This window comes from Coffea arabica, chromosome 6c (genome assembly GCF_036785885.1).
Source record: "Coffea arabica cultivar ET-39 chromosome 6c, Coffea Arabica ET-39 HiFi, whole genome shotgun sequence".
NCBI lineage: Eukaryota > Viridiplantae > Streptophyta > Magnoliopsida > Gentianales > Rubiaceae > Coffea > Coffea arabica.
Window position 1 is genome coordinate 11,737,443 of NC_092320.1, and position 18,933 is coordinate 11,756,375.

An 18,933-nucleotide genomic window follows, 5' to 3' on the forward strand; every position below is an offset into this window, starting at 1 on the left:
TAAATAAGAAAGGGTGCAAAGCCAAGTAGTCAAGAGTATATCCAAGTATAATCCAAAGATTTTCTCTCATTCTAACAAATCTTGTGAAATCCAGCAAGAAAAGTGAAATCAAATGGAAAAAGGAAAATCATCGGCAAAAGATAAGAGAAACAAAATTAGGGTAGCCTTGAATCAAGTGATGAGATTTCAAAATGAACTGCTAATCCACACTTGTGTGGATCTTCGGTCGTCTGTAGGTTTTAAAGCTTTAAGAGATTCTGAAGGGAAAAAATGGTTCAAATACGCTAGCAATTGAAGGAGAGAACGAGAAGAAAGAGAAGAATTCAAAATACAAGGCCAAAAAAAGAAACAAGGTAAGAGAGAGAGAGAGAGAGAGAGAGAGGATGAGAAACAAATTTGATGACCAACAAAAGAGCAAAAAAACAGACGAAGAGCGGTTGTGGCGGTATATTTTGGAAGAGAAGAATAGAAACTCTAGAAACTATAGAGACAATACAAATTCATCACAGGGAAATTAAAAAAAAAATAAACTTCTTTACATCTTTCCTTACAAGAACAGCTCAAAATCACTTCAAATCAGCAAATACAATGATGTCAAAAATCAATCTCACATTCCAACACAGTAGTCTTCCAGGCTAGTCCATCTATCTCTTAAATATCATACACGACAGTAGACGAAAAACTGGCAGTGCATATGACTCCACACATAAATATACAATAGAGGCAATCTTATTCACAAAGATACGAATTCGACTATTCCAACCAAAATAAAGGAAAAGTCATGGATTTAAAAGCAATTAAATACATTAGACTCCAATTTATCAAAACCATAAAAGAAAACTTACATCTAATTCACCATGACAAAAAAAACTGCCCAAAAAATAACAAATGAATGAAATCAAGAGGAATCTGCCAATCAGACATACCAAGGAACATAGAACTCTACAAGAGCCCCGCAATCCTGATCGACCTCTTTCTCACAATTCTCTTCGGTCAAAATGATGATGTACCAGAAATAAAGGAAAAAGAAAGGCTGTGGTGGTGGTCGATTGAAGAAAAGAGGGAGAGGCGAAAGAGGAGAGTGCCGCAAAAATATGAGAAAACCCTAGAGAGCAAGTCTAAGTAAGTGTCTGATGAATCAATCCCAACGTATTGCACGAATGGTTTTTGGCGTTTCACATGCTTGGCACGTGAAAGGACGCCGAAAACAAAATCAGACCAAAGAGTTCTTTGGCTCTTATTCTGTATATGTTGATAAACATGGAGTACAATGTGAAGTGGCATGCAGGGGAGTAGTGAAAGAAGGAAAAGTGGAGGAAAATTCCATTTGCATCAATGGTTAGTACACAAGTAGAATATAGTCGGATTGAAGCACTAACCACCTGAATGTTTTTTCAAAGTTTTACATCCAGATCACACTCAATGTAATTAGTCATCTCTATAGAAGGAAATTGAATCTGAGAAAGTATCTCTATAGGTGGTTAGTGCTTCAATCCGACTATATTCTACTTGTGTACTAACCATTGATGCAAATGGAATTTTCCTCCACTTTTCCTTCTTTCACTACTCCCCTGCATGCCACTTAAAGTAAAAGCCTTTAACATTTCCTAAGTCATTCGAGTCAAGTGTGTTTCTCATTTAGGTTTTAACTTCCTAAGAATGTCCAACATGATAGTACCATGTGCTTTGAATGAAAGTCTAATGTACTTTATTCTGTAATGGACAAAGTCAAAAGGAACATGTGGAGCTTCCAGTGGGTCCAAATAAAGAAATTATGGTAATCAGGTATGAGTGCCTTGATTACTAACTCAAATTATTACCCAGATAGCATTTTGAATATCCTATGTTTTTTTTCGATGAATCTATTTACTGAAAAATGTTCATCTTTTATTTCAGATAAACCCTAATAAATTCATCTTCTTCATACAAAATGTGAGACCTCAGTCAGTTCTTAAGTTTGATATTAGGTGATATTCATTATTTGTACGGTAAAATTGGGGTTTTAGGGTTGAGGAGAAAACCCTAATCCGGGTTAGGATTGAAACCCTAGTTTTGTATTAATCACAAGTTCAAGTTGTAATTAAAGTTAGTTATGCTAGTGTGTGTTTTAGTATAGGTAAGTATAGGATTTGATCTATTTTATATAGGGTAAATAAGTTTAAGAAGGTTAGAAACCCTAAATGAGCAAAACCTCTAGTGTTATGATCTATTAGAAGTTTTAAGTTGGTTTAAAACCCTAATTTTGCCCTTGACAAAAAAAATTGTTGTTTACTTGCTTTTATGTGGGATAAAGTATGTTTAAATATAGGTGATTCATATAGGAGAGTGATTAGTGAAATAATTAAGTGTGGTTAAGTGTTTTAGATTAGATTAAGTTGGTAACCTATGGAGTAAATTGAAAGCTTTTCAAATGTTTAAGGGCAAGAGTTGATCAAATGCAAAGTTGAAGGTGTGAGGGCTAAAGAGCAAACTTGGAGCTTTTATGTGATTGGTTGTTAGAAAAATATCTTTTATAAGCCTTGACTTATATTACACCTTAGGATTTGTAAGATATTCACAAGACAAAAAAAAAACAAAACAAGCCAAGGAGAGAGAGAGAGAAGGGCCGAGAGTTAGCTTGAGAAAGGAGAGGAAATTTCCTTCAAGTTCTTCATTTTCTAGCCTTCCATCTTGCTTTTGGAGAGTAAGGGATCAACTTGGATACTTGATTGTTGAGGTTTGATCAACTACAAAGCCTATTTGAAGGTAAAATTATCTTTCTCTTGGAAGTTAAAGTTGGGGAATTAATTTTGAAGCTATGAAAGTGAAGCTTTGTTGTGATTATGAACTTGTATGATTCATGTTGTGTTTATGGTGTTGATTGATGGTTTATTTTAGTGATTTATTGCTGCCCAAATTTCGGTTAAGCTTATGAAAGAATTAGGGTTTCTTGCTTCATAGTTATTCAAGTTGATTTGGATGATTGTTTGGCTTGTATATGGAGCCTATGATGTGTTAATTTCACTTGTGTGGTTAATTGTTAGCAAAATCAGATTTTGAACATGAAACCCTAGACTCCATTAGGTCAGTTTAGCTTGGCTAGAGTTTAGTTGGTTAGGATTTGGTTAGTAGATTGTTAGAATAAGTTCAATGGTGCAAATGAAGTGAGGTTAGGGATTTTGGTTAGTGTTTGGTAATTTTATGGTGACTTAGAAGGAAAGTTTCGGCCCATTTGTAGGCCATTTAGAAGTTAATATATGTGTGTTTATTTGGTAGGAATTTGGTTAGAAAATTTGTATGAGAATCATAGAACGGACCATGCGTTTGCGGCGCGCAAAACCGGCAAATCTGGAAAAACAGGGCAGTCCACAAATCCGAACTTGAGTTCCATTTTTCTTTATGCTACGTGCTGATTCAAAAGTTTCTCAAAACATGAAAGTTGTAGCCTCTTAAGTCATGAATATGCCTGCAAAATTTCAGATCAAACGGATCAGTGTAACCCGAGTTATAACCAAAAAACTTGCACCTATTTTGTATACTGGATTGTGTTACGTTTTTGAATTTTGCTTCTGACCATGCCCTGTCCGTTTTGATAACGTGCCAACTGGGTATTGACCTCTTCATAAGAAATGTATATCTTGATCTTAGCTTTGAAACGGTATAAAGTACATCGAAATCCGAGTTCCGTAACTTCAGTTACGACCAAAACAAAATCGGTTGTCAGAACTGCCTTCGAATTTGGACAGTTCTGCCAGGAATTTTGAACCCCTTTTTCCCTATGCTCCGTACTGATTCAGTTTTGGATCAAAATACAAAAGTTATAGCCTTATGTCTTAGCTTTTCAACGCCTTAGGAATTTCTTGATTTGGATTTGTGAGCTGTGAGTTATGGTCCAGTAAACAAACCCTGTCCGTCACCCTAAAATGCAAATTTCTGGTACTGTTTTCCATAATTTCGGCCTGCTTCCATTCAAATCTAGATTAAAGTGTCTTCATGAAAATTGTAACCCTTCCTTTTAGCTTCGTAACAGTATCTCATGCGCTTCGATCCGATAATCGTAACCTGAAATTTGATCAAAACGGTCTTAGGTGCCAAATCTGCCGTTTCCGTTGTCGGCCGTTTACGTTTTCGTTTGCCGTTTCCGCACTTGCATTTGCCAATTTTGCCGTTTTGCTTGTTTTAGGCATGTTAGTAGCCGTTTGTGATATGATGTGATGCAATCTTTTATTTCAGACGGTGGTGAGTTAGGCGGAACCGGTGGGGCCTACTACTAGCTAACACACACGAAGTGATTTTTGCTCTTGTGCTACTTTTATATTTTGAGTAAGTATTCGGGCCGTTTTGTATATGACTTGCTTATGTGTTTAAGGTGAATGAAAGGGTACCTAGGTGAGGGTGTACTTTATCGCACTTGACCTAAACCCTAATTTACATGCATATTTATACATGACATGTCTAAATGAATTATTTTGGATTTGAACCCCTTGAGCTTGTAGCTCGGGGTGACGTTTGTGAGTTGGGATTGATCTTCCAACCTAAATGGACTATTCAAGCCAGCCGGGGTTTGGTCGAAACCAATCCAACCTGGTCTGAGGTCACCAAATTTGTAGGTTGAAGTGTGAACCAAGTTTGTGAACCGAGCTTGTGAACTAAGTTCAATTTCGTTCGCTCGAGCAAGTTTGTGAGGTGACTGGCCAGTGAGGGTGATAAGGTGTTAGGTGAGTGTACAAGTGGAGTTGTACAGACCTTATTTGTGGTCGACGGAGTGTCGGCAGGAGGTTACCCATGGCAAACGACTTGGCTTTGGAGCCAACCTGTATCCTTCCTTTGTTTTGTTACTTTTGCACTTGACTTGGTATTTTTGTAAAATAGTTGTTTATTTAAATGTGAAATTTACGTTTTTATCCCGTTTACTTACTAAGCATATAACTTACCCCGTTTCCTTTGTTTTTCTTAGCAGGGGACGACGCGGGGAACTCCTTGGCACATTCACTAGTATAGCTAAGTTTGCTTGTAATAGTTGGACAATTAAGATGATTGTTTTTGTTTTGGTGGTTTGTGTAAGGACCCTCCTTAGAGTCTACTTTCTGCTGGTTGTTATCATAATGTAATATGGTGGTTTGACTAACTGCTTTTGGGGATGTAAATAGAACTCTTTGGAGTTGGCTATATTATGAATAGTACGCTTTTGTTTACCCAGTTTTATTGTTTTGAAATTTCGAATCCTGACTCGAGTTAGGCAAGCGTCCCGCCGACATCTTAGGGTTCGCCCTTGGGAGAAGTGGGAGCGTCACAGGTGGTATCAGAGCGCCTAGGTTTGAGGACTTGGGCAAGTGAGACATACGCGATAGGCACTAGGCATATTTGATTCTTTTAAGATGAATGATATATTTTAATTTGAAATGCCGGTGAACTGACGGATTAATGTTTTGTAGGTATGGATCCGGGTAGTTCTAGTGGTGCGGGACCCAGCGACGTGGGACCGGGACCGAGACCTCCGAGTGCAGGGGGCTCGGTGAACCGGGTGTTACGTAGGCGAGAGATCCGATATTAGAGGAGGCATGGGGAGCCGTATACGCTGTTTTCCCCTTTTGGTTAGCTGGATCGGCCTTGTGAGTGTCGACACACCTTCGGCTACCCTGATGAGATCGTCCTGGCAGTGGACGATGAGCGACGTCGCCTGGAGAAGGTGGCTGATCGCTTGGCTAGACAGCTGGAGGAGGCTAGAAAGTTTGACCACAGGCAGGTTAGGCGCATTAGGGATTTGGAGCTGCGCATTAGGGATTTAGAGCAGGGGCTCCGAGTTGAGGAGGAGAGGACGGATACTCTTCGTCGTCAGGTCCATGACACACACCAGCACCTCTTCGCCATGAAGGGGTAGCCGAGAGAGAGAGCCCGGAGTATCATTTTGGACTGTGAGGTCCTATTAGATGTGGCCGCAGAGGCACTACCACGAGCTACCAGTCCAGAGATGATGGATGAAGTGGACACTTTAGATTACGTTGGGAATCGGGGCCCTAGGGGAGGCGTTTAGGGTCGCTTTTGTACTTTTTTTTATTAGCTGGCGGGTTACTTTTGTTAGAACTGGCATGGCTAATTTCTTTTGTTATTTGGTTGACTAACTAGATTTTTGGAGTCGGAGTGCTCATGTGTATATTGAATTTTGTACCGACTGGAGGTCGGGTAATTTGTATATCTTTTGGTGTGACTCTGTAAATATATGTATATATTTGAGTATAATCTTCTGAACTTATCTTTTGCAAGTCTTTTGTGCATATGCTATGTGTTTTTTATTTTGTTCATAGTTTGAATAATAAGTACATGTTATATTTCGATTTATAGACTTTTGAACCCAGATGGATTCCGATGGTTGAGGTAGAGATAGAGGGCAAGGACGAGGCTCTGAAGGAGGAAATGAAAATGAGCCGGATCAAGTAGCTACGGATGGCTGATCTGCTAGAACGGATGGTAAATCAACAAGGCCAGGGGAGCAGTACCGAGAATCTTGGACATAATCCGGGTAATCATAGGGGAGAGGACCGTACTTTAGAACGGTTTCAAAAATTTGCACCTCCAAAATTTATAAGTGGGCATAACCCTGACCTAGCGGAGGGTTGGATGGACCGCATGATGGATATATTTGCCGCACTTAGGTATTTGGAGGAACGACATGTATCTTTTGCTGTTTTTCATTTTGAGGGGCCTGCTCGAATTTGGTGGAATGTGATTAAAGCCAAGTGGGAGCGCGAACAGATCCTCTGGACATGGGTTAATTTTACACGGGAATTTAATGAAAAATATCTACCGCCCATTGTGCAAGAGAAACGGGAAGATGATTTTATCCGCATGCGTCAAGGGACATCTAATGTAGCGGAGTACGAGACCTAGTTTACAAAGCTCTCCCGTTTTGCTCCAGAGTTGGTGCTAATGGAGCAAAAATGAATCCGCCGCTTCGTTCAAGATTTAAATGTGGAAATCCAGGAAGCACTAGCGGCCGCACAGCTGGACACATTTAGTCAGACACTAGAAAAGGTACAAAGAATTGAGGCAATTAGGGGACAAGTAAAATCTTTCCATGACCGAAAAAGAAAACAACCTAGCTCCAACGTTGCGACCGGACAAAACTCGAGAAACGAGTCACCTTTTAAGACGAGTAAAGGAACAGATGGGCCACGACCTGCAAGGATTCTGAATAATTTTGGGAGAGGTCAGGTAGGGCAAGAGCTCCAGAGGAGTACCCAGCGTGGAGGGTCAAGTGCGGGCATTAAGCCAACCTGTGATTTCTGTGGGGGCAATTATACCGATAAAAATTGCTGAAAAAATAGTTCGGTACGAAAATACTTTAAATGTGGTAGCACCGAACATCTGATTGCCCAGTGCCCTAAGATGCAGAAGGAAGGACTTAAGTCACCAACAGCAGGGACCACAACCAAACCGACGAATGCAGAGGGAAATCGACCCAAAGGACCAGCAAGAGTTTATGCATTGGGTCAACAAGAGGTGACTGACCCTTCGGCGAGCATCGAAGGTACGCTCTCTCTTTTCGGCGTACCGCAAGTCTTTTCAAAGACCCTGGTGCCACGCCCTCTTTTGTAAACCCTACATTTCATGGTTCGCGAACAAAGAAATTAATTTCGAGAACGAAATTGTTCTAAATGGGGGAGGTTGTGAGACCCCAGTCAGTTCTTAAGTTTGATATTAGGTGATATTCATTATTTGTACGGTAAAATTGGAGTTTTAGAGCTGAGGAGAAAACCCTAATTCGGGTTAGGATTGAAACCCTAGTTTTGTATTAATCACAAGTTCAAGTTGTAATTAAAGTTAGTGATGCTAGTGTGTGTTTTAGTATAAATAAGTATAGAATTTGATCCATTTTATATATGTTAAATAAGTTTAAGAAGGTTAGAAACCTTAAATGAGCAAAACCTCTAGTGTTATGATCTATTAGAAGTTTTAAGTTGGTTTAAAATCCTAATTTTGCCTTTGACAAAAAAAGTTATTGTTTACTTGCGTTTATGTGGGATAAAGTATATTTAAATATAGATGATTCATATAGGAGGGTGGTTAGTGAAGTAATTAAGTGTGGTTAAGCGTTTTAGATTAGATTAAGTTGGTAACCTATGGAGTAAATTGAAAGCTTTTCAAATGTTTAAGGGCAAGAGTTGATCAAATGCAAAGTTGAAGGTGTGAGGGCTAAAGAGCAAACTTGGAGCTTTTATGTGATTGGTTGTTAGAAAAATATCTTCAATAAGCCTTGACTTATATTACACCTTAGGATTTGTAAGATAATCACAAGACAAAAAAAAACAAAACAAGCCAAGAAGAGAGAGAGAGAAGGGCCGAGAGTTAGCCTGAGAAAGGAGAGGAAATTTCCTTCAAGTTCTTCATCTTCTAGCCTTCCATCTTGCTTTTGGAGAGTAAGGGATCAACTTGGATACTTGATTGTTGAGGTTTGATCAACTACAAAGCCTATTTGAAGGTAAAATTATCTTTCTCTTGGAAGTTAAAGTTGGGGAATTAATTTTGAAGCTATAAAAGTGAAGCTTTGTTGTGATTATGAACTTGTATGATTCATGTGGTGTTTATGGTGTTGATTGATGGTTTATTTTAGTGGTTTATTGCTGCCCAAATTTCGGTTAAGCTTATAAAAGAATTAGGGTTTCTTGCTTCATAGTTATTCAAGTTGATTTGGATAATTGTTTGGCTTGTATATGGAGCCTATGATGTGTTAATTTCACTTGTGTGGTTAATTGTTAGTAAAATCAGATTTTGAACATGAAACCCTAGACTCCATTAGGTCAGTTTAGCTTGGCTAGAGTTTAGTTGGTTAGGATTTGGTTAGTAGATTGTTAGAATAAGTTCAATGGTGCAAATGAAGTGAGGTTAGGGATTTTGGTTAGTATTTGGTAATTTTATGGTGACTTAGAGGGAAAGTTTCGGCCCATTTGTAGGCCATTTAGAAGTTAGTATATGTGTGTTTATTTGGTAGGAATTTGGTTAGAAAATTTGCATGAGAATCATAGAACGGACCATGCGTTTGCGGCGCACAAAATCGGCAAATCTGGAAAAACAGGGCAGTCCACAAATCCATACTTGAGTTCCATTTTTCTTTATGCTACGTGCTGATTCAAAAGTTTCTTAAAACATGAAAGTTGTAGCCTCTTAAGTCATGAATATGCCTGCAAAATTTTAGGTCAAACGGATCAGTGTAACCCGAGTTATAGCCAAACAACTTGCACCTATTTTGTACACTGGATTGTGTTACGTTTTTGAATTTTGCTTCTGACCATGTTCTGTCTGTTTTGATAATGTACAAACTGGGTGTTGACCTCTTCATAAGAAATGTAGATCTTGGTCTTAGCTTCGAAACGGTATAAAGTGCATCGAAATTCGAGTTCCGTAGCTTCTGTTACGACCAGAACAAGATCAGTTGTCAGAACTGCCTTCGAATTTGGACAGTTCTGACAGGAATTTTGAACCCCTTTTTCCTTATGCTCTGTACTGATTCAGTTTTGGGTCAAAATACAAAAGTTATAGCCTTATGTCTTAGCTTTCCAACGCCTTTGAAATTTCTTGATTTGGATTTTTGAACTGTGAGTTATGGTCCAGCAATCAAACCTTGTCCGTCACCCTAAAATGCAAATTTTGGTACTGTTTTTCATAATTTCGACCTGCTTCCATTCAGATCTAGATTAAAGTGTCTTCATGAAAATTGTAACCCTTCTTTTTAGCTTCGTAACAGTACCTCATGCACTTTGATTCGATAACCGTAACCTGAAATTTGATCAAAACGGTCTTAGGTGCCAAATCTGCCATTTCCGTTGCCGGCCGTTTACGTTTTCGTTTGCCGTTTCCGCACTTGCATGTGCCAATTTTGCCGTTTTACTTGTTTTATACATGTTTGTAGCCGTTTGTGATATGATGTGATGCAATCTTTTATTTCAGACGGTGGTGAGTTAGGCGGAGCCGGTGGGGCCTACTACTAGCTAACACACACGAAGTGATTTTTGCTCTTGTGCTACTTTTGTATTTTGAGTAAGTATTCGAGCCGTTTTGTATATGACTTGTTTATGTGTTTAAGGTGAATGAAAGGGTACCTAGGTGAGGGTGTACTTTATCGCACTCGACCTAAACCATAATTTACATGCATATTTATACATGACATGTTTAAATGAATTATTTTGGGTTTGAGCCCCTTGAACTTGTAGCTCGGGGTGACGTTTGTGAGTTGGGATCGATCTTCCAACCTAGATGGACTATTCGAGCTAGCCGGGGCTTGGTATAAACCAGTCCAACCTGGTCTGAGGTCACCAAATTTGTAGGTTCAAATGTGGACCAAGTTTGTGAACCGAGCTTGTGAACCAAGCTCAATTTCATTCGCTCGAGCAAGTTTGTGAGGTGACTGGCCAGTGAGAGTGATAATGTGTTATATGGGTGTACAAGTGGAGTTCTACGGACCTTATTTGTGGTCGACGGATCATTCCTTTGTATTGTTACTTTTGCACTTGATTTGGCATTTTTGTGAAATAGTTGTTTATTTAAATGCGAAATTTACGCTTTTACCCCGTTTACTTACTAAGCATATAGCTTACCCCGTTTCCTTTGTTTTTCTTAGCAGGGGACGACGCGGGGAACTCCTTGGCACATTCACTAGTATAGCTAGATTTGCTTGTAATAGGTGGACAATTAAGATGGTTGTTTTTATTTTGGTGGTTTGTGTAAGGATCCTCCTTAAGGTCTACTTTCTGCTGGTTGTTATCATAATGTAATATAGTGATTTGACTAGCTGCTTTTGAGGATGTAAATAGAACTCTTTTGGAGTTGGCTATGTTGTGAATAGTATGCTTTTGGTTTATCTAGTTTTATTGTTTTGAAATTTCAAATCCTGGCGCGAGTTAGGCAGGCGTCCCGGCGACACCCTAGGGTTCGCCCTTGGGAGAAGCGGGGGCGTCACACAAAAGTAATAGCAAGACAAAAAGAAAAAATTCAAAGGATTTGAGAGCTGAGAGATAGAAATCAAAAGAACAACGTTATTATCAGCCAAAAAAACAAAAATAAAAAAACTTCAAAAGTATATATCCCTGGAGAACAGAAAAGAATGAAAGTAGGTGTTGTTATCTTTCTTCGTGTAAGGACAATAACATAAAAATGCAAAATCAGATGAACAAAAAATCAGTGACACAACAATACTTTCCTGAGACGAAAAAGATTTAATGAACAAAGGTCTTATTAATTGAAAAAAAAAGAAGAAGAAACCATGGGTCATTAAATCTAATAAACATAATGCACCAGTTGAAGAATGAGGGACAAATTACAAAAATGACCATAACTCTCAATTTCAGGCAAAATCTACCTCAATAGTACCTCAAACATAAGCCAAATATTCAAAAAAAGAAAGCACAAAACGAACTTATTAACTTGACGTTGAAATGTACCAAAACACAATTAAGTACAAGAGAAAGCAATAGAACTTCTCTAATTTATACAAAAAGATCAGCATCAAGAATTGTGCTGATGGCAATTCTAAAGGACATGAAAATCGGGATTGTCATCAAATACCCTCTCTTACAACAAAAATTGAAAACTCTGGGGTTTGGAGAAGGGATCGACGAGAGAAGCAGACGGCAGCCCTCTAGTATTTGGAGGAGAAGATGTTGCGATAGGGTTTCTGGTCACTACTACGTAGGTCTAGTAATTTGGATAGGTAGACAAGGAGATGAAATCTCAATTCTGTCCTTAATTTAATTCACAAACTCAATTAATTGGAGGAGGACTACCATTAATTGGCCAATGAGAATGCGCCACATCAGCAATTGAAACTCAATTGGAACTTCTTGCATACCCGCATAGACTAGATATGTTAATGAGAGAGCGAATGTAATATGGCATTGTTTGGAAAACAAGTTTTTTGCCAAATTTGTCTGCTACAAGTTTTTTTTTAAAAACTTTAGCTACAGTAAATCTCAAAAAAAATTTCGAAATTTTTAGACTATACACTTTAAAATATTCAAAAAACACACTTCAAAATTTTTTTAAAAACTTCTACAGTAAACTACAGTAAAATTTTAGACATACACCCAAAAAACTCACTTACCAAACGAGGCCTAGTTGTTTATTCCTTTTGTTTGTTCTCTCGTTGACAGAGTTAAATATTGGTCGATGCTAAATTAAATATTGATTAAACTCATATTTCGAATCTTTTGTGTTAAATAAAAAGCTTTATCATATTCTCGTATGGGTGTGTTTGGATAGGAAATTATTTGAAATATTATTTGAAATAATTACTGTAGCACTTTTTGTGATATAATGTATGTGAGATAAAAAGATAATTGAAAAGATAGAAAGGTGTGTTGAAAATTGTGATGGTAATGTAAGCAAATAGATTTTAACAAATAATCTCCTATCCAAGCACACTTAATTTGCTCAGCTAAGGCAAGTGATTGTTTTTCTGTCAGTCATTCAAAAGCTCGATTCACTTTAATATTGGGCCGCCTCACTCCCAAGTATAAATTCAGCAAAGTCCATCTGAAAAGTGCGTCTGCATGACCTATCCTAAGATTCGGTTGATCCAACTCAATTAATAACTCATAAGCCCGAGGATTGAAGCCAGTTGACCCTACAAAAAACCCAATCCAGGAAAAGGAGAAGGGGCCCAAATAATTACAATAAACTTGAGGCGGCGGGCGACGGTCCTTGTGGTAGACGGCTTATAAAATGAACAGCATGTTAATCCAAGGAAGGGGATGATGCCGGGGAAATTTAGGAATTGAAAGCTGCAATAGAATCGGCGTCCTTTGCCCTTCTTGTGTTTTACTTTTTATTTTGCCCAACTCAACCGCTTCTGCAAGAGGTATCTTCAGATCTATTTATCGCCTTCGCTATTCAGAAATCTGCTAACAAACTTCTGATATTTTTGTTATTTCGTTGTGCATAGGTTTTTTTTTATCTTTTTGTTTTAGCTCTCACTGCTAAAGGCCTCTCCTTCTTCCCTTTTTTCCCCTTCTGCTCTATTATTATCTGATATTTTAATTTTTCTGGAAATTTGACTTGGTTTCTGCGGAGATCAGAGAGCGAATCTGATATTTTACTTCTGATATTCCTGTTTACTATTTCGTTGATGCATAGGTTTGTTGCAGTTTTATTTTCTCATTTTATTTGGGGTTTTACTGCTAAGGTATTCTCCTTTGTTTTCTTTTCTATTATCTGGTATTTTACTCTTTTTTTTTCAATCTTTTGTGGAAATCTGAGCTAATTTCTTTAGGAGATGAGACAGCGAATATAATATAGTTGTTTATTCCTTTGGTTTGTTCTTCCGTTGACAGTTACTCTTGCATTTTGCCTTTGTCCCTTTGTCCCTTTGTCGAGCTCTTTCAAGCAAAGTAGATTTCTTTATTTTTTTGGTTATTTTTATGTCATTTTTCATTTTGAAATCTGATCTGGTCTGATGGAGTAGATGAATAAGCAATTGTTTAATGGTTACACTTTTTTTTCCCTCCATTTGATAGTTTTCGTTGCAGTTTTATGTTCTTTTTCCATGCATAGCTTGTTGAGTTGAAGATGATATATCAATGAATATGTATATTATTTTGTAAGGCTAAACATGAGTGTACAAGAAGCTGATATGCTATCTTCCCAACCCATACCAAAGAGGCAAAAATTTGAACCTGACAAGCATCTCTTCGTGTGTCTCATGCCCGTTGTATTTCCTCTCAATCCAATGTGGTATGCTGTGAAGTCTGTTTCATTATCGCATTTGTCTGGCGGTTCATCTGAGCACGACAATCGGCTCCAAGACGTGGTTGAATGGAGTGACACGACCTTACCTTATGCTATGGGCTTTTGTTGTGCAGACGGTATTCTCTATGGTGTTGGTGGTGAAATTTTTGGCGAGGACAGTATTGACCAAAATTCTTTGGTCCGAGAGTTGAGGTTCACGCATCTCCCTCTTGGAGGAAAAAGTTATCTGCATTCTGGAATAAGAAGCTCAATGAAATGGGGGAAGTTTTTGCCCATTGTAGTAGAAATTGGTGGTCTTTTCTATGCCCTCTCTCGGCCCCCAATCTTAGATTATGGACGACGTGAAACAGTCTTTGAGGTTTATGATCCTTCAAAAAATGAATGGACTGGTCTAGATGGCCCCCCTTTCTTGAGTCCATCTACTTTTGGTGCTTTCCCTTATTCATACGTGGTTATTGATAATAAATTATGTGTTTCAAATATGGCTGGCTCGTGTGCTTTTGACACTAAAAATTGGACATGGGAAGCTTGCGATTTATTTGCTGGTTTCTATGATAGTGATATTATGAGCTCTGAAGAAAAGTACTTTTTAATGGAAAGCCTAGAAGATTATAAGTACTATTTAAGTGATGCTATTGGTCCTCCATTTCCATTTGTTGAAGATGCCATCTTGTATGAGGATTTCTTGTTGTGCAACGTGCCTTATTTCAACCCCCCTGTAGTCGCTCTTGAGATTGTTCGTGGGAAAGTTGCCAGAAGGCTGACCTTGTTGAACGGCATACGGCCCCGTGCTAATTCTCATTTTGTTGATCTAGGAGGAGGTGACTTTTGTCTTGTTTCCCAAGCAGATGAACGGGACGAATGCCCTGAAGAGCTGACAGTTGTCAAGTTTAAGGTTTGGAAAGGTGAAGATGGAGGCTTGGGATGTGCAGATGTGATGGAATCCACTCTTAAATTTAGTGCCCCAGGTCTGTGCGAGACCATCTATGTGTTCGCAATGTGAGACAGAAAAAGTTTTTTAAGACTTGGGTGAACCTATTTAGCTACAGTCATCGCAATTAAGGTTGATATTCAGAGCATATGCAGCTGAGGATTTGAAAATCTTTGGAGCATTCATGTGTTCTTTTTGTCTCTGTGTCTGTTAGCAACGAAATGCTGGCGTCCGTGCACTAATTTTATCGCTTCTATGCCCGTAAAGGGGGATTATCTGTAGTGAACTTCTTGATGTTTATTACTAATTATTGGGTTTTATTGATATCAGCTTAGTGTTCTTCCTGCATTAACCAATACCTTGACGTCAATAATCTGGCCGTTACAATATTAGGAATCTTAGTCCTTCCATGATATTGCGTGTGGATTTATCCATGTTTCGCAAAATGGTCAGGGTGGTTGTTTGCAAAAGGTGATCAAGGATTGGATTTGCTAACTTTCTTGATCCATCTTTGCTAAGATATAACAGTGCAAACACTTTCATCATCTCTGTGCATGTGATACATGTTTTCTTTTGTAAAATCATTGATTTGAACTTCAAATTCTGTTTGATGAATCAACAGGAGAATAATTACTAAAAGCAAGCATTTCATCCTTTCCGTCTCTTCTGGATTTTCCAAGTAAAAGTTTTCAAGACTCCATTTGAAGATCAATGTTCATGAAAAAAGGAGCTAATAATTACAGAAAAGGACGAGAGAATTTTGAGTTGGACTGGATCAACGAATAATGAAAAAAAAAAAGTTAACGCAAACCTTACATTCATTATCTCTTAAAGGCATTTAAAATGTTGTGGAAGTGGGCTTATAGCTAACTTTAATTTCTAGGGAAAAATTTTTGAACTCAAAGACCATCCGTTGGTAGATATGGAATGACCTTTTTTTCCTTTTCCATTAAGATTGTTAAGATCTCAGTCAAATTCTTGGAGCCAAAACAATAGCAAAGAAGGAAGGAATTAGTTCTTGATATAAGCTCCAAGCTAGCCAAGTAAATTGTATCCGACAATTTTCATTCAACTAGAATTTTATTTTTCACAAACTGTGTTGACAAAATAAAAATCAAAAGGCACCTAGTACACTTTTATTCCTTCAAATTCGTAATAAAAACTTCTAATTGTTGATTGTTCTGGTATAAGAAAAGATTGAAGTCAACCTTTAAATATCCTTAATTTTTGGCCAAATAATGTGGAGCCAAAAAGATGCAGTTGCACTACCTTTAAGTAACAAATAAATCAATTAGTTGAAAGCAATAAGATAATTAGGCAATTTTACGTAATTAATAAAAATTAAACATCTAGTGTATTTCTTTGTACGTAAAATACTAGAAAGCATATGTGCTTTGCCCTGGAACTGTTAGCAGCGTCGATGAGCCGCATGTCCCGATGGCTTACGTCCTATGTATCATGTATGCATGTTTTACGCGATTACATTCCTTTCATTTTGTTTGTTAATGATCTATAGTTTGTTATTTTCTGATCGACATATTCACATTAATCAAGCGCTATATAATTTATTTCCTTAGAGCCCTAGTTGCTGCCTGCATAAATTGTTTTTTACTATTGTGTGTTTCTGTCGTTTAGGCCTCATCGTCTTCGACGTTTTGGGTTGAATGAACTCTATTATATCTAACTCATATATTATGGAATCGTTTATTTAATTATTTGTTAACAGAAAAACCAAATTTTGCAACTTTTAAACAGATTAAATTAATTACTACATGAATTTGAAGTTTTTAAAAACAGAAGAACAAAAGGCAAATAAATTCCTGAAAACAAAATTATATACATACACACACATGTAACTTTTTTACCATAAATTTACGGTCGCAACTTCTCTACAACGAAGGGAGAATCAATGTATGATTAATTGTTGGTAATAGTTTGTAATCGCGCCCCCTCCGGCACAATCTCCTCTCCTGCTAACGTCGGGGGGAGCCCCCTATGCGGGTCCAGTCCACCTGGGGATCAGCTCCGCGGAGGAGCACTCTCGGGAGACGCCGCCCCCAGTCTGTGGCATTTCCGCCACGTGGCCCCCTCCATGCACGACCCTCGCCGCTTCTGTCCATCTTGGGGGCTATCCATCAACGACCGAGCCCAGTTCCCCGAGGTGGTTCGCGAGCTGGTAGCGGGATCGGTCCTCCCGCGCGACAGGAGGTGGATGGAGCTGGCGAGTTCGTCCGAACTCCAGGACATGTACTACACCACCCAAGCCCAAGTAAGCCCCCTACCCCTCAGGGCACTAGTGCCTAGGCTGTCCAGCTCGGTTCCGTAGAATGTTCATTTCCTTTTCCTTTCCTCAGGCCAATGCCGCTGGGGCTACTCTGGCGACCCGCTTCTCCGAGCTATCTCCCGATTTGGAGAAACTGCAGAAAAAGAATCGGGAGACAGAGCAAAGCCTTGCCCATGCCCTTGAGGAGGCGGACTCCCTTAAGGCCAAGTTGGGCAAGACCGAGAAGGAGCTGGAAACGGCTCAGGTCCAGCTCGCCTCCACTAGGTCAGAGCTGGACCGGGAGAGGGCGGGCGTGGAGAAGTTAAGGGCGGACCACGCCATTGAGCTCTCCGGCACCGTCAGCCTGGAGCTTCGGGAGTTCATCTCTTCCGAACAGTTTGCTGAAGATGTTGCCCTCCTCAACCAGCCCATTCTTCAGGTCGGCTTCACGCGGGCCCTGAACCAGGAGAAGGAGCTCGGCCTGCCTGGCTTCGACTTGGCGGCGTTTAAGAACTACAACCCTGCCGCCGAGGAGAAGTCAGACTGGCTCTTCGATGGGTACTGCAAGGGGTATGCCTTAAAGGACCTGGTGGGCAGAAGCGGCGTGGGAGCCTAACTGGCGGAGATTCCCTTGGAGGAGGGTGACGCTCCCGGCAGGGCTCTCGGGAAGGAGCCAGTAGGCTAGGCTGGGCTTTAGCTAGGTTTTTTTTTTCTTTTTTTTTTTATATATAGCTCGGCAAGTTTTGTAATAGGTAAGTTTTGAATGTACATATAAATCCGAATGGAAATATCTATTCTCAACTCACAATTTTTGCTTGCGCCGAACTCTAGTAATCAAAGCAATACGCCGACCTCCTGGGTCGAGCACCAAATTGATCCATCAAGGCAGCGTGCCGGCCCCTCGGGTCGAGCATGCATCCCACTTTAAGCTAGCAACTAAATTATCAAGGATAACAAACCATCAAACTATTAGCAACCGAATTCTAACAACCGAAGCGACGTACCGGCCTCCTGGGCCGAACACTCGACCTCAAGGCTTTGAGCTACGCCGATCTCCTGGGTCGAGCGTCAAACTCCCAAACTTTAAAAACATCTCATTCATTCATTGCCCCCCGTTAAGTGTGCTAATGTAAAATTAACAATCAAATAGCATGACAGTTCAAAGCGAATGGTTTCGATAAATTTTGTAATGAAGGTTCGAAGTCGGACATTTATTTAGTTTGGCAAAAACAGAAAAGGGAGGTTCCACAGAATAGACAGTAAAACACCTTGGATCAGTCTAACCTATGAACAATCGCAAGTTCGAAAAGTGCCAAGTGCGGGGTACCTCTACTCCATCTAATTTCGCAAGCCTGCAGTAACCAGTTCGGCTCGTCTCCAGGACTTTGTACGACCCCTCCCAATTTAGGTCAAGTTTGTTGGAACTATGGACCCGATTAACTGAGTTTTTTCTTAGGACGAGATCTTCCGGCTGGTACTGCGTATTCCTCACTCTCGCGTTATGATAGCGGACGAGTTGACTCTTGTACTTAGCCATCCGTATCGCCGCTTCCTCGCGTTTGGCCTCCAGCATGTCCAAGTTACACCTCAGTTCTTCTCCATTATTTGTCGCAACGAAATTCTGTGTCCGAGGTGATGGGAGGTCGATCTCTGCTGGTACCACGGCTTCCGTCCCATAAGTCAGGGAAAAAGAGAACTCATGAGTGACTGTTCTCGGCGTAGTTCGGTAGGCCCAGAGGACACTAGGAAGTTCCTCTCGCCAGTTAGACTGGGCCAATTCCAACCTAGTTTTTAGTTCTTACAGAATGGTCCAGTTAACATTTTCCATTTGGCCGTTAGCCTGGGGATGACCGACCGAAGTGAAGTGTTGGCTAATCCCGAGCTCGGCGCACCAGCTCCTGAAGGGGTTCTCAGCCAACTGTCGCCCATTGTCAGATATCAAGACATTTGTGAAGTAGTCGATGGCCACCACGAGGTGTTCGTATCTCCCGGGAACCCGGAAAAAAGGCCCCAGCAGGTCTAT

The 18,933-nt window shown here is 39.7% G+C and overlaps 1 protein-coding gene across 1 annotated transcript; it reads left to right on the top strand.

Moving 5' to 3' along the window:
* The first annotated feature begins 12,690 nt into the window (after nucleotides 1–12,690).
* LOC140003972 (uncharacterized) lies at nucleotides 12,691–14,976 on the top strand. Its single transcript, XM_072052912.1, has 2 exons — nucleotides 12,691–12,829; nucleotides 13,573–14,976. Exon 2 carries the CDS (start codon nucleotides 13,580–13,582, stop codon nucleotides 14,717–14,719), a length of 1,140 nt encoding a protein of 379 aa, XP_071909013.1. The 5' UTR covers nucleotides 12,691–12,829; nucleotides 13,573–13,579; the 3' UTR covers nucleotides 14,720–14,976.
* The last annotated feature ends 3,957 nt before the right edge of the window (nucleotides 14,977–18,933 follow it).